Here is a 13,128-nt window from a genome sequence, read left to right as displayed (position 1 = left end):
GTGTACGTCCCATGGCCCCCAACCTTTCTCTAAGGAATCATTTTGATTCTACAGCACTTAACACCACTGCATTCAGTCAGCACTTTGTATTTGCTCAAGCATGGTCCTTGGCAAGAAGGTTCTTGGCAAATGTCAGCTAGGCCTTAGCCTGACTTCTAACGTGCCCCAAATGTGCCCTCATCAGGGTAGTTCGGGGGTGGTCGCTGCTACCTTCCTTTTCAGCCTGTGCCTGGGCGTCTGTCTCTCCTGGGTCCCAGAGGACTCTTGTGTGTGGCAGCCCCTCCATTCCCATTGGGCTTCTCTCCCGGAAAGCTAGCTTCCTGTCTATCCTCTAATGCACTGACAGCGCAGGGCAGCAGTAGCTGTGCCATTCGTTTGTCAACTTGGCAGGGTCAGCCTCAGGCTGCAGGCTCTTGCATTTATTCACTGAAGGACCTTGAGCTCATCAAGCTCTCTGCTTTAGTTGGCTTATCTGTAAAAATCCGATTAATAATAAACAGCAAGGTGGTCAGGAGGGCTGAATAAAATAATGGATAATAGACCCACATACCTGGCTGAGGAGGGACAGCGTGGCCCATAAATGATAGCTACTCAGTCCTGCCAAGGGCCCTTCCAACTCTAGCCTGCACTGGATTTGCTTCTACTTCCTGAATCCTCTGGAAAAGAGACCCTCCTTCAAGGGCCAGAATAATGTCTTAGGCCTCCTCCTATCCCTCATCCTGAGCTCAGCGCTCTAAATACAGAAGGCTCTCAAAAGTCAGCCACTCACCTAGCCACCCTGCCGTCACACCTTGAAGACCTCTTCTGGGCCAGGCTGTGTTCCAGGTGCCCTGGGCATCCAGGTGAACAGAGCACCACACTCTCACTATGCTTGGTGAGCTGTCAGTTGGTGGACAGATTGGCTACGAGAGCAAGTGAAAGCATTAACGTGGGTGCAGAGACATGTCTGCAGGGCCCCCTGGGCTCCACTGGCCCCGATCAGTGCCCTGGTAAAGAGACTGGGCGTGGGAGCCTGCCATGGGTGAGGGGCAAGGGTGGGGGCTCCAGCATCAGGAAACTCGGGCTCTGGGAGCAGGCATTTTGTGTTCCTTACCCCTGGGGAAGATGGGTAGGATGAGCCTGGGGCAGAGGCTGGGGCAGGAGTGAGGTGTGTGCTCCCTCTGCCTGATACAGGGAATGCGTTTCCTAGCGTTTCCTGGCGAGCCTGTGTTCCTGTGGGGGGGGGGGGCGGGCTGCAGAAGGTCTGCACTTCAGGGCTGTAATTCAGGTTGATGTGTAAATGCTTGGGGGGAGGTGGGGAAGGAAGATTGAGCGGCTCTAATGAGAAGCATTTCCTCATGCCTGGACTGAGACCAGACTGAAGGGCCCACTTGCTAGGGCTCTCTGCTCTGGGGCTGGGGTCCATGCCCCTGCCAGGACCAAGATTTAGGGCTTCTCTGGGTGGGCCTCACTGGCGCAGAGAGGGGCCTTAGCAAAGAGACATTGAGACTAGCAACTCTCTTAAATGTGGGATTCCAAATTTAATTCACCTCTGGGGTGAGGCGCGGGGGCAGGGGCATCTGAAAGACTCAGGGGCTGTGTTGGGTGGGACGCCTAAGGCGTGGAGGAGGAGGGGAGGATGGCTAATGGGAAGCAGGTGGAAGGGCTGCCTGTGTCCCAGCCAGGGGACAGGCCCTCTATGATGGCCCAGTCAGTGGGAGAAGCCATCGGCTCACAGATAATCCCAGGGAACAGGCTCCGGGATGCCCATTCATATTCATTATGTGTGAAGTGGGCGGTTGTAAAGTTAGCTTTCTCTTCATTTAGCTGTCACTGGACAGAAAAATATGAGCTGTGGGCAGATGCCCCTGGATGGGAGCCAGTAGCTGGTCTCTGGCCTCCCCGTGCCCTCCCCCGCCAGGGCCTCCCTCCCGCCTGGTTTGCTCCCAGCCTCCGCCTGCCTCTTCTCTGCTGCGTGGCTCTCTGCTTTGCCTTTACTGTCTGCCCTAGTCTGTCTCTTCCCCACCTCTCCCTTTGCTTTCACAGGTCTTTCCTCTGTGCACCCCCGCCCCTCCGCCTGCAGTGTGAGAGAGGGAACTGTTTTACTTGACTGTTGTTCTATCCCTGCCACCCAGCACAATGCTTGGCACAGAGTGGGCACCCAATAAATATTTGTAGAGCAAACTATAGTCTTTCTGCATGTGACTTTATGACACAGGAGTCCAAAATCTGGCTGGCCACTCCTTGGGTGAAGAAACTTCTAGTGCAGTGGTCTTAGCCCTAAGTTAGAAATTTGGGTCTGACTCCCAGTTCATTATTAACCTGCTGTGTGAAGGGGATTGTGTTCTTCGGAGATACTGGGGCTGCCTCTTCCTACTACTCAGACTCTTCCTGATGGACACAGGGCTCATACCTGGACCTCTCAGAGCCTGCATGAATACAGAGAAGAGAAATCACCAGAAGCCGGGCCCTCGAATGAACGGAAGGAAGACACGGGTTTCTTCTGAGGGGTGCCCGAGCCTAGACACACTGGGACTGTCTTAGGGAAAGCTGATCTGATGGGGCCTTACACCCCCTTTGGGACTAAGCACAGCACTGGTGTCTTTGTGTGCTCTGGTTTCTCCATGCCTGGAAGTGGGGGCACGGGGCGTGGTGGCTGGGGCTGAGCTCTGAGCAATGTGGTTGTGTTTACGGAGAGGGTGGGAGGGCCAGGCCTGCTTTCTTCCCGCCGTCCAGGCTGCGGAGATAAGGCAGAAAGTGGGGATGAAGGATAGAATGGCTAATACTCTGAAACCACAAGAAAGAGTCCTGGCTTTCGTCTCTGCCCCACAGCTCAGACACGCTTCTGGGGCCTCTGGGAGAAGGGGGCTGCCCCACCCCCACTGCTCTGGCCCAGGGGAGCTCAGAGCCCTCAGTGGGCTCCCCCGCCTTTCATCCCACCCCCCATCCACTGCCAGTTCAGCCACAAGCTTATCTCTGCCTTCCCACTCCCCTTCCCATCCCCAGCCCTCAATTTTCCCTTCCACACGAGCCCCAGCAGCCCTAGAGCTGGGCTTTCCTCCTGCCACACACTCCAGCTGCTCCTGGGCAGGTGACAGGGCCAGGCGTGGCATATATCCGCTTTGGGGGGCTCTGCTGCAGGGCTGGCTTCCCTTAGTCCCCAGGATCCCTGCTGGCCCCTCAGGAGGCCCTGGCTCAGCCTGAACCCTGGACACACCCACTAACCAAGTGCCAAACCCTGAGGTAAACAATCACTTGGTCTAAGAACTACTGCCATCTTTATTATTATGTTGGGCAGCACATTTTTTTTTCTTTTTTTTTTTTTTTTAACAAAAGTAGGGGGTTGAGATCTCAAGGGCTAGAATCTGGGAAATCTGTTTTATTCTTAACCAACATCTAATGAGTAAACCAGGAAGCCTACAGTTTGCATGGCACAGCTGGCCTGATCACATAGAAAAGAATCCAAATAGTTGGTGGTTTCTGGTGGACTTTATGTCCCCTGGGGGCAAAGGGGACTCCAGGGCCCGGCCCCGTTGCAGAAGCGGGCACAGGACAGGAGTGAGGGGCGGCTGGGGCAGGGGCTACCCATGCCTCTTCCGTGGCCGGCCTCAGGCCTGTGAGCCCCAGTCGCCAGGTGCTCGCCCCCTAGTGCCGGGAGGGGAAGATGGCCCTAGGTGCTCGCGGAAGTCGGTTCCCCTAAGGCACAAAGAACTCCTCCTGCTTCAACCTGTGTCGTCCTCCTAACTTTCCCGGGTTCCCTGAATGAGGAACCAATTCAGGCATTTCAGCTGGAGGGATGACAGTTAAACTTGGACAAAGTCTGGAGGAAGCAGGACAGTGTCTTCCTCCAGCCGAGCTGGATGTTGGGACCCAGTGCGCAGTAGGAAGAGCGCTACCCGCTTTGCAGCCCCCTTTGTCCTGGGCAGGCCCCCCTTAGCTTAGGAGGAAAGTCTCTAGCTTGTTCCCTGCGGGAGGCTGAGGATCCCAGCTGCCCTGCCTGCCTCCGGGAGCCAGGGGGGGCTTGGAGGCAGAGGGGTGTCCTCTCTGACATCCAGGCTGGGGTGGGGTGGGAGCAGCTGGGATCAGACCCGGGGGTGGCAGCTTAGTCTGCGTGTCCACGCAGCTGATCACGTGGTCCAGTTCAGTAGGCTGGGTGGCTCCTTGGACTTCACCCTGAGCGAGATGAGGCTCGGAGACTTATAGTCGCCCTCTGGGGTGGGCTCGAAGCTGTGGCCCCCCAGGGCAGGGGAAAAGCCATGGATGGAGTAGATGCCAGGGTGGGCTCCGGGGGAGGCAGGCACCCCCATGAAGCCAGCCACATTGCCATGGGAGTGGGAGTACGGGGACATGCACGGGGAGGCCATGCCCTCTGGAGACACGAGGCAGGGACCTGGGGGGCTCCCAGACCCCGGGCTGGGCCACAGGGAGTTCTGCAGCTGCAAAGAGACAGAACGAAGGCCCATGATGAGTGGCCCAGGGCTGCCTCCCTCACCAGGGGCTCGGTCTTTGCTTCCCAGGAAGCCTCCCCCCGCCTCAGGAGCCCCCTGCCGCCGCCTCCCTCACGAGAGGGCCCTGCAGTTCCCGCGGCAGCGCGGCCTCACCTGGGCGTGGCTGGCCGCTCGCGGCAGCACGGAGGCGTCGTAGGCCGACGGGAAGGGGTTGCGCCCCTCCTGGATCTTCCCGAATCGCTCCCGCTTCCGCCACTTGGCTCTGCGGTTCTGGAACCAGACCTGGGGACCGAGGGGAGAGGCTGAGGGAGTGACAGAGTGGCCCCCGAGGAACAGTGCCCTCTGGGGAGACCGCGGCTCCTCCCATGGGGCGGGGAGCTGGCCGCCCGCGGGAGGCTGCAAATCCCCAGTTCTCAGGGCCGGGCGGGCGAGCTTGCAGGGGGGCCTAGCAGAGGCCGGAGTTCCCAGGGGCCCCACTGGTCCCTTGGGCCACCCCTCACCCTGTCACCAAGCTGAGTCACCCTCTCGGTTCTCCAGCCTGCTCGCACCACGCAGGGCCCAGGGCTCTAGCCCCGGCCTCCTCCGGCCTCCTCCGGCCTCCTCCGGCCTCCTCCGTCCCCAGGTGCCCCGACCTCATCCCAGCGTTCAGCTCCTTAAAAAAGCCCCAGGGAACTGAGCCCGCTCCTCTCCACAGCTTCATCCGCGGCCTGGTGGCATCACCGGATTCCTCCCACTTGCCTGTCACACCAGCGCTTTTGAAACCGTCTGCCACCTTGCTACCCTGCCTGGGCTGCCCGCCCCCCCAACACACACACCTCTCTGGCCACCGGCCCGGGCCCGTGCTGCCAGTTCTCTCAGACTTCCACACTCTGTCACCATTGTCCATTTTGTAATCTGGCTCCCTTCTCATTTGTGAACACCTGGCAGGTGAGAGTGGCCTGTGTGCTGTGCACATCTGTGTATGTATCTGTGACAAATTTATCACTTGGCACTCACCCTGTGGCTGTTCTTTTTGTGTGTACCTGTGTATGCACTTTGTATTTCTATCATTTAATAAACATTTATGTGTCGGGTGCTGGGCTAGATGTTGGCCACATCAAGACCAGACCAAACCATCCCCTTGCTTTCCTGGGATCTAGTTGGGAGCCCCAACAAAAGAAATTCCCTGTGTGTGTGTGTGTGTGTGCACACTCACGCGCATGTGCATGTGTAAGCAACCCCACCTTAGCCCCTCACACACTCCCCCGTGGTGGCCATCCCTACCTGTGCAGGCAGGTGAAGCCACGATGGTTAGGGAGCTTAGCACGCCCCCAGCCCCCTCAGCCCCAGATGCCGGGAGCCCAGAGCAGGCCTGGGGCAGGGACGGACGATCCCACCTGCCCAGCCTTCCCTTCTCTGTTCTTCCCCTGTGGGCAGATGAAGGAGTCTGCAGCCGTTCTTCCCACCATCGCCAGGTTGTCTCTACGGTCCCCACTGTAGACTTGCACCTGCGCTCTGGCCCTGCGAGCTTGTCCATTGCTCTCCACCGGGCAGGGTCTATGGGTGGATGTCATATTCCCCGCGGAGAAAAGAGCCCTACTCCAGGGCCTCAATTATCGGGGAAGCTTTTAGACTAGGTCTGAGGGCCTTGCGGCCACCCCTGCATCCCTTCAGGTTTGAAAAGGCCTGGGAGAGGGGTGGGGTGATGCGCTCTACTTCTCCAAGGCGGTTCCACTGAGACAGCTATTCAGACCCCACCCCAGAGGCTCGCTGAGGGTCCAGAGACTCGATGTTCTGGACTTCGTGGCTCATGGAATCTGGGGCTGTTGTGAATGCTCAGTCTCTTACCCCGATGGCCCCAGGCCCTGGAGCACCCTGGGACGGCTGTCCTAAAAGTCTGTTTTGGGAGCCACCTGGGAGGAAGAGTGAAAGCAGGAGGACCCAGAAGAGAAGGGGAAACAGCCCAAGCCCCTCTGGTCCTATGCTGAATCCCACTGTAAGACCTTGTCTGCTAGAAGGCAGCTGGCCTCTTTGTGGATTGGCCTGCTGGTCCCCACATTTGGCCAGGAGGCTCAATACAGGGTGTGCTATGTATGAGCTCTGTCCCACTTGGTCTCCCCTGTGGTGGGCAAGACAATCCCGTCTAAACGTCACCTCCTCACCTCTCCGGAGGAGCCCACATCCCCACCCCTCTCCCAGTGCCTCTCGCTTGGCCCTTGGCCCGGGAGCTTGTCGTGCCTCACGCCAGTTCAAAGTCAAAGCAAGGCAACCACCACCACCTTCCTCCGAGGCTAGGTCTTTACTGAAGCCTCCTTCCACCCCCCCCCCGCCCCCCCACCCCCCCCCACCGCCGCTTGCCACCTTTGTGTCCTTTCTCACTTCCAACGTATCTTGGGCATGGACTTCCCTTTTCCCTCTCCCCAGTTTCCAGCACCCTCCATTCCTTCACCCCCAACCCCTGGGAAGCTGGCCACAGCCCTACCCAGGAAGCCCTGGGGCTGATCTCTGCTGGGGAGAGCAGGCTGGGTGGGGAAGGGCCCCTGGCCAGCCTCTTCCGGCCAGGGCCTGGAGCTGGCAGGCCGGACAGTCACTGGCTCAGGATGGCTTTGAGCATCACTGAGCCTGAGACGCCCCAGCAGGGACCCTCCAGCTCTGCTCTGCACAGCTATATCAGGAGCAGCCTGATATGTTCAGCATTTCCCTGCTTCCAAAACGCGGTCACATCTGTGATCCTCAAAGACCACCCTACATAGGAAAAGTGACACTGAGATCCAATGGCAGGCCCCAAGTCACCTGGTCAGTCACCAGATAGATCTTTAGATTCCGAGAGGCCACCACCCCATGAGGCACTTCCAGGGGAGGCAGGCACCTGGGCAAGGTGGCTCTGCGTGTCACTTGTGCCCGCCTCTCTAGACCCTTCCGTGGCCGGCCCATGCTCAGGGTGGTAGAGGCAGCCAGAGAGGTCCGTGTCCGGGGTGCCCTCACCTGTACCCGGGCCTCGGTTAGGTCCGTTCGCAGAGCCAGCTGCTCCCGGGCATACACATCAGGGTAGTGGGTTTTCTGGAAGACTTTCTCCAGCTCCTCCAGCTGGAATGTGCTGAAGGTCGTGCGGTTACGGCGCTTCTTGCTCTTGTTCTTGGCCAACTCCATGGAGTCGGGGAGTCCCGGGGACAGAGGGACGCGCAGGCTGGCCAGACAAGGGCCTGGGGAGCCTTGCAAGTTAGAGGGCCCGTCTCTGGGGGCCCCTCGGCAGTCCAAGGGCAGCTGGGGGAAGCTGGCAGCTTTGGAGGCCTTCTCCTCGGCTGCAATGGAAAACACAAAAAGGAGGATGGAAATCGAACCAGGGGGTTTTGTGGGTGGACTGGGGGAGGGGGAAGAACAGTTGACGCTTCAGTCCCCGCCTCCCCCTTCCTTTCTCTTCCCTTGTCTCAGCAGCCATCCTCCATGGGAGCCTGGCATTCGGAGGCCTGCTTGCTGAGCCTCCAGCTGGGGAGGGGGCCCTGGGGAACCATGTGCTCTGTGGTCTGGGCGGATCTGCTGGGGCCAGAGGAGGGTTCATTTCAGGGGAAGCGCTTTGTGGTGGTGCGTCCCACAGGGTGTGGAGGTGCCAGGATTGGCGCCATGGCAGGGCTGAGCACAGAGGCAGGAGGAGGGGGTGAAGATGGGGTGGCTGACATCTCCCGCCCCTGCCAGGAAGTGCCTCCTCCAGCCATGGTTCCCAGGTCCTCAGGCCATGCCTCTGGTCCCAGGTCCAGGCAGGCAACAGACAGGGACACTCACATCCCCTTTGGCTGGTCTGTTGTGCCTCATTCTCTGGACCCCAAGTCTCAGGGCAATGTCAAATCCCCCAGCCTTGGGGCATGAAGGGCAAGACAGGGCAAAGGGGCATCCAGAAAGATTGTCGCATTCCTCTGAAAACTGTGATGTTTGGGCACAAAGACTTGAGCTCTAGGATTAGAGAGCAAGAGATAGGCTATGTGGAGAGAAGAGTTGGGGGGGGGGAGGCCAGTGTGGAAACAGGACTCAGCTTCCAACCCCAACATTCTAGCCCTCGGCTGCCCCCTCCCTCCTCAGCAGTTTCAGATGGCTCCCCAGATGGGGGGACCTGACTGCAGCTGGACGCCGTTCCTGGCAGCCCCACTCTGACACATTAACCCTCACTCTCGAGGCTTGGTGGAGCCCTGCCACAACCCAGGCATGCTGAAAACAGGTCACCCAACTGCTCTGCCCTCTTCTGTGGCAAGGCCCCACATCAGCACTGTCATGAAATCTCAAGAGTCTGCTGGGACAGCAGGAGGGCTGCCACAAAGCCGCCCCACAGACTCACACACCCCTGCCCTGGCCCTGGGCCATCCGTAGCAGGGGCCTAGGCCCTGGGAGGCCCAGCAAGCTGGCACCAACAGGCAGTTTCCTCCTTGGAACTTGGTATCAGGATCACAGCTGTCATCAGGGAAGGATGGGACCAGAGAGATGGGGCTCTCGGTTCTGGCTCTGATGAGTCCCCATCTGGACTATGGAGGACGGAGAATGAGTCGGGCAAGGTCCCCCTCAGTGGGAATGTGGTTGGTGACCTCCCAGGACCCGCCAGGCTGTGTTGTGAGAGTGTCCTGGAGGCCTGGCAGAGTCAGGGCCTGCTCTCTGGGCTGCGGACAGCAACAGGCTCCCAGCTCAGCGAGCATCCAGGAGAAAGGGCCCTGGCCACGACTTCCATCCTTGGCCAATGTGTTTTGGTTCTAGGGGGAGTTCCATGGGCAGCAGCTTCGGAAGGACTCATGGAAACTGAGCCAAATAACTGGAGATGGTCAGGGAGAGTGGGAGCTTGGAAGGGACACCCCACATAGAGCAAGTCTGAGAGAGGGGATCTTGGAGTCCTGGGTTCAGAGGGAGGTCCTGCTGGACTCTAGGCAGAGAAGGGTGAGGGTGGCTCAGGGATGGGGTGGCGGTGGGGGAGCACTGACGTCACTGTAGAGGGCTCCCCAAAGTTCTGAAGCTTGCTCATCTGGCTCTTGGGCCCTCAGTGTCTGAACAGGATCTGCCCAGAGAACAGTGACTAGCTCTGGCTCTGACCTACCAGAGTAAGAGATAAAAGTGCAACAAGACTTTTCTGAACAGGCACTCAAAAAAGGGGCCAAGCCTCCCATGCCTGCCCATTCTGCAGCCCTCCCGGGGCACCAGGGAACTTCTTCCCCCCTCACTGCCATTGCCCCAAACCTCCAACTACCTGGAGGGCTCCACGGAGAAGCAGGCATCCCCCGCTTGGCGAGGGGGGGTGGTGGCAGGGGCACACCTCACGGAATGCCTCCTGGAGAGCGCGGCCCAGCGCAGAAGAGGGGAGGGGGCACCCCGCGGGCGGCGGTCAGGGGAAGCAAGGAGGGCAGAGCACTTGGGGAAGCCAGCCGCTCTCAGGCGGCGGCTGCGCTCGGGGGTCGCCTGCAGTCCCGGGCCGCCGCCCCCAGCCCAAGTCCATCCGGCCCTCTGGCGCGGCCACGGGGCAGGGCAGGCCCCCCACCCGGGGCCGCCGGGGCCCCAGCACCCGGCTTCCAGCCTCCGCGGAGCCCGGCTTCGCGCCGTGTCCCACGCGATCGGCTGAGCTCGCAGGGGTCCGGGCGGACAACCCGAGCGCAACGCCGCGCGCAGGGCGCCAGCGGGGCCTCGGTGCTCCCCCGAGCGCGGCAGCTTCGGCCCGCACGCCGGGCCCCAGGCCTTCTCCACGGCGCCGGCGGCCCGGTGGGCGCGCCCGCGGTTCCGCTCGGTCGTGGCAGGGGCCACGCGGGGCGGCCCAGCTCGGCGCTTCCCCGGCCCTCGCCGCCCGCGCACGGGGCTCCGGGGGTGCTGGCACGGCCGGCACCGCGGCGGGGGGGCTGGGCCGGCCGAGGCGGAGCGCCCGGTGCCGGGGACCCCGGCGCAGATGGGGCGCAGCTGCGCGCTCACTGGTCTAAACTGGAAACGCTCGGAGCCGGTCAACGTAGAAGCTGGGAAGTAAGGGGGCTGCCCTCGGCCGCCACTTCCCACCCGGCAGGCGGCGTGGCCCCAGTGCCCCGCGGCCGCGCCCCGGCAGCCGCGCCCCGCCGCGCTCCGGCCCGGGCTCCGCGCTCACCGGGGCGCCTGGTTTTCGTTCGGCCGGCTCCCCGCTCAACGAGAACCGTTCGTTTTCCTCTCCCACTCGGTCTCCTTTTGCTGCTTTCTGCTCTTTCAGGATGTCCTCTTTTCCTTTCATTTTTTTCTGCCTCTACTTAGTCCTTTCCGTCCTTCTCCATTTACCCGCTTCATTCGATCGTTCGATCCTCCGTTTTTTTTTTTTTTGTTTTTTGTTTTGTTTGTTTTTCCTTTCGCTCTCCGTGTATTTCCTAACCTTCCGCCCTGCTCGCTGGCTTTCGTCGACCTCTCCTTCTCGCCTCCCTCCCGCGTTGTTTTGTTCGGGTTCCTTTCCCTTATTTTTAGTTGTTGTTGACCCGGTTTGGTTTTACCTCTGCGCGCTCCGTTGGTGACGCCGTCGCCGGCCGCGGCCCCGCCGCTCCGCTCTCCGCTCCGCTCTCCGCAGCGCGCCCGCCCGGGGTCCCGCGGTGCGAGCGCACTCGGCGCGCCGGGCAGGGACGCGGGTCCGCGGGCGGGGGCTGCCCGCCGCGGGCGCCGAGCCAGGCCGGGTACCTGTCCCCAGCGGTGCTCCCGGCGCTGCGCGGCCGCCGCCGTCTGGCTGGGATCAGAGGAGCCGGGCCAACTGCTTCTCATTAAGTCCCAACTGTGGTTTTTATCAGGAGAGCCTCTTTGAAAGGGCACAGCCACGAAGCTCCGCGCACTCGCTCATTTCCTCCGCTGACCCCCACACGCCTCCCGCCCTCCCCTACACATTCCCACCGCCCGGCCAGGCCAGGGCCCGAGCCGCCCGGCCCTCGGCGGAGGCCGGCGGGGGCCAGCGGGGCGCGGGAGGGCCGGGCCCGCTCCGGAGGATCCAGCTCGGGCCCGAGGCGCGCAGACGGAGCGGGCGCCCGGCCCCGACAGGCCAGCGGGTGCAGCGGGCGGCGGCGGGCGGGCGGCGCGGGCGGTCGGGCCTTGGTGCAGCGGCGGCACCCGCGGCCGAGGCGCCCAGGGGGAGCCCCGCCCGGGCTGCTCTCGACGGCCCAGCGGCGACGGTCCGGTGCGAGGACGCCGAGACGGCGGGAAGGGCGCCCGTCGCCGAGCGTGACGCCGGGCCCGGGGTGGTCTGAGAAGGAAGAACACAGTCACTCCGTGTGGAGGGCGCCCCGAAGCGCGGGCTGGGCCGCGGCCGCGCCGCCCAGAGCCTTCCGAAGGCGCAGGGGCGCCTTCCTCGCCGCGGCTGGGCCCGGGGAGGCCCGGGGAGCCAGGCCGCAGCCCGCGGCCCCGTCCTGCTTGGCGTCTCCGCGTCGGGGCGCGCGCCGGGCCCGCACGGCCGCCGCACACGGAGGCCGCCGCACACGGAGGCCGGGCCCCGGCCCGCTGCGGGCGCCCGGGCCGGCGGCACCTCCAGCCCATCCGGCCGAGCGTGGTCTCTGCTTCCCGCCTCCGGTCGCCCGCGGGCCTGTCGCCGCGCCCCCCCGCGCGACCTCCCGCCTCCCCTTCCCGCCACGGGAGGCACGGGGCCCGGCCCTGCCCGGACCAGGCCGGCGGGGCTGCGGCCGGGCGCGGCGAGGCCCGGGGGCTCCCGAGGTCGGGCTGCGCGCACGGCCGCGCCGCGCGTTACCTTCCGCGGGGCCCTCGTAGAAGTGGCTGCCGTTGAGCGCCGGGCCGGGCCCGAGGCCCTGCAGGTACCTGGCGGGCGGCCGGGCGGGCTGCGGGGCGTAGGGCTCCAGGGGCGCGCAGGCCGCAAAGCGGGTCGGGCGCGGGCCGCGGGGCGGCGCGGGGTGCAGGTGAGGCGCGCCGGCGGGGGCCCCCGGGGGGCCGGGAGGCTCGCCGTCCGCGGCCGCGTAGGGGCCAGTCCCGGGCCCCACGCCGAACCGCGCGCAGCGCTCGGGGTCCATGCCGGCTCCCGGCGCGCAGGCCGCGGGGGCTCCGGGGCTCGCGCTGCCCGTGCGGCCTGTGAGCGCCGCCAAGGGGGAGGGCCCTGGGCGCGGGGGCGCGGAGCCCCGGGAGCGGCGCGCGCCGCGGGGGGCGGGGGGCGGGGGGGCCGCTGACTCAGTGCTGGAACCATCCACGTCACGTGCGGCCCCGCGCGGGTTAACCCCTCGGCGCCCGGGAGCCCCCTGGTTGGCCCCCGCCGCGACCCGCGGCAGCTGGAGCGGACGGAGGAAGCCGCCTTCTCCCGACGGCAGCCGGCAGGGCCCCCTCTGGTGCGGGCCTCGGTGAGTCCCCCGGCCGAGCTGCGCCCCGAGGCCTGGCCCCTAGGGGCGTGAGGCCCGCCCGGCAGACGCTCTGAGGCCTGGTCTCCCGACCGAAGCCTCGAGAAGGCGGCGTGGGGGAGGGGCTGGGCCGGGCCCTTACCTAACTCTTTGCCGGGAGCCGGAAAAACGTGGCCTCGGACAGAACCGCGTTCCTTGGGGATCCCTTGCTCCGCCGGGGCCGGGAGTCCTCGGGAGAGGCTCGGAGACAGCGCTAATCCGGGAATGGGGGCTGGGAAGTTAGGGCCTGGGCCCGACCATTAATCAGCGGTCGGATCTGGACCTGTCACTAGTGTCTTCGTCTGACTCTGGAGTCTGGAGCGAGTCAACCCGTAGAGCCCTGGTGGGCTTGAGAAGCAGACGCAGGCCCAGCCGTGCAAGGAGACTTG

At 63.4% G+C, this 13,128-nt stretch overlaps 1 protein-coding gene across 1 annotated transcript; it reads right to left on the bottom strand.

Moving 5' to 3' along the window:
* Positions 1-3,240: 3,240 nt before the first annotated feature.
* ALX3 (ALX homeobox 3) lies at positions 3,241-12,382 on the bottom strand. Its single transcript, XM_038541050.1, has 4 exons — positions 12,106-12,382; positions 7,392-7,708; positions 4,581-4,709; positions 3,241-4,415 (listed from the first exon to the last, which is right to left on the bottom strand). The coding sequence occupies exons 1-4, from the start codon at positions 12,380-12,382 to the stop codon at positions 4,107-4,109; spliced, it is 1,032 nt and encodes a 343-aa protein (XP_038396978.1). The 3' UTR covers positions 3,241-4,106.
* Positions 12,383-13,128: the final 746 nt, after the last annotated feature.

Source organism: Canis lupus, chromosome 6, assembly GCF_011100685.1.
Source record: "Canis lupus familiaris isolate Mischka breed German Shepherd chromosome 6, alternate assembly UU_Cfam_GSD_1.0, whole genome shotgun sequence".
Classification (NCBI taxonomy): Eukaryota; Metazoa; Chordata; class Mammalia; order Carnivora; family Canidae; genus Canis; species Canis lupus.
This window is presented reverse-complemented; position numbering and strand designations above follow the sequence as displayed.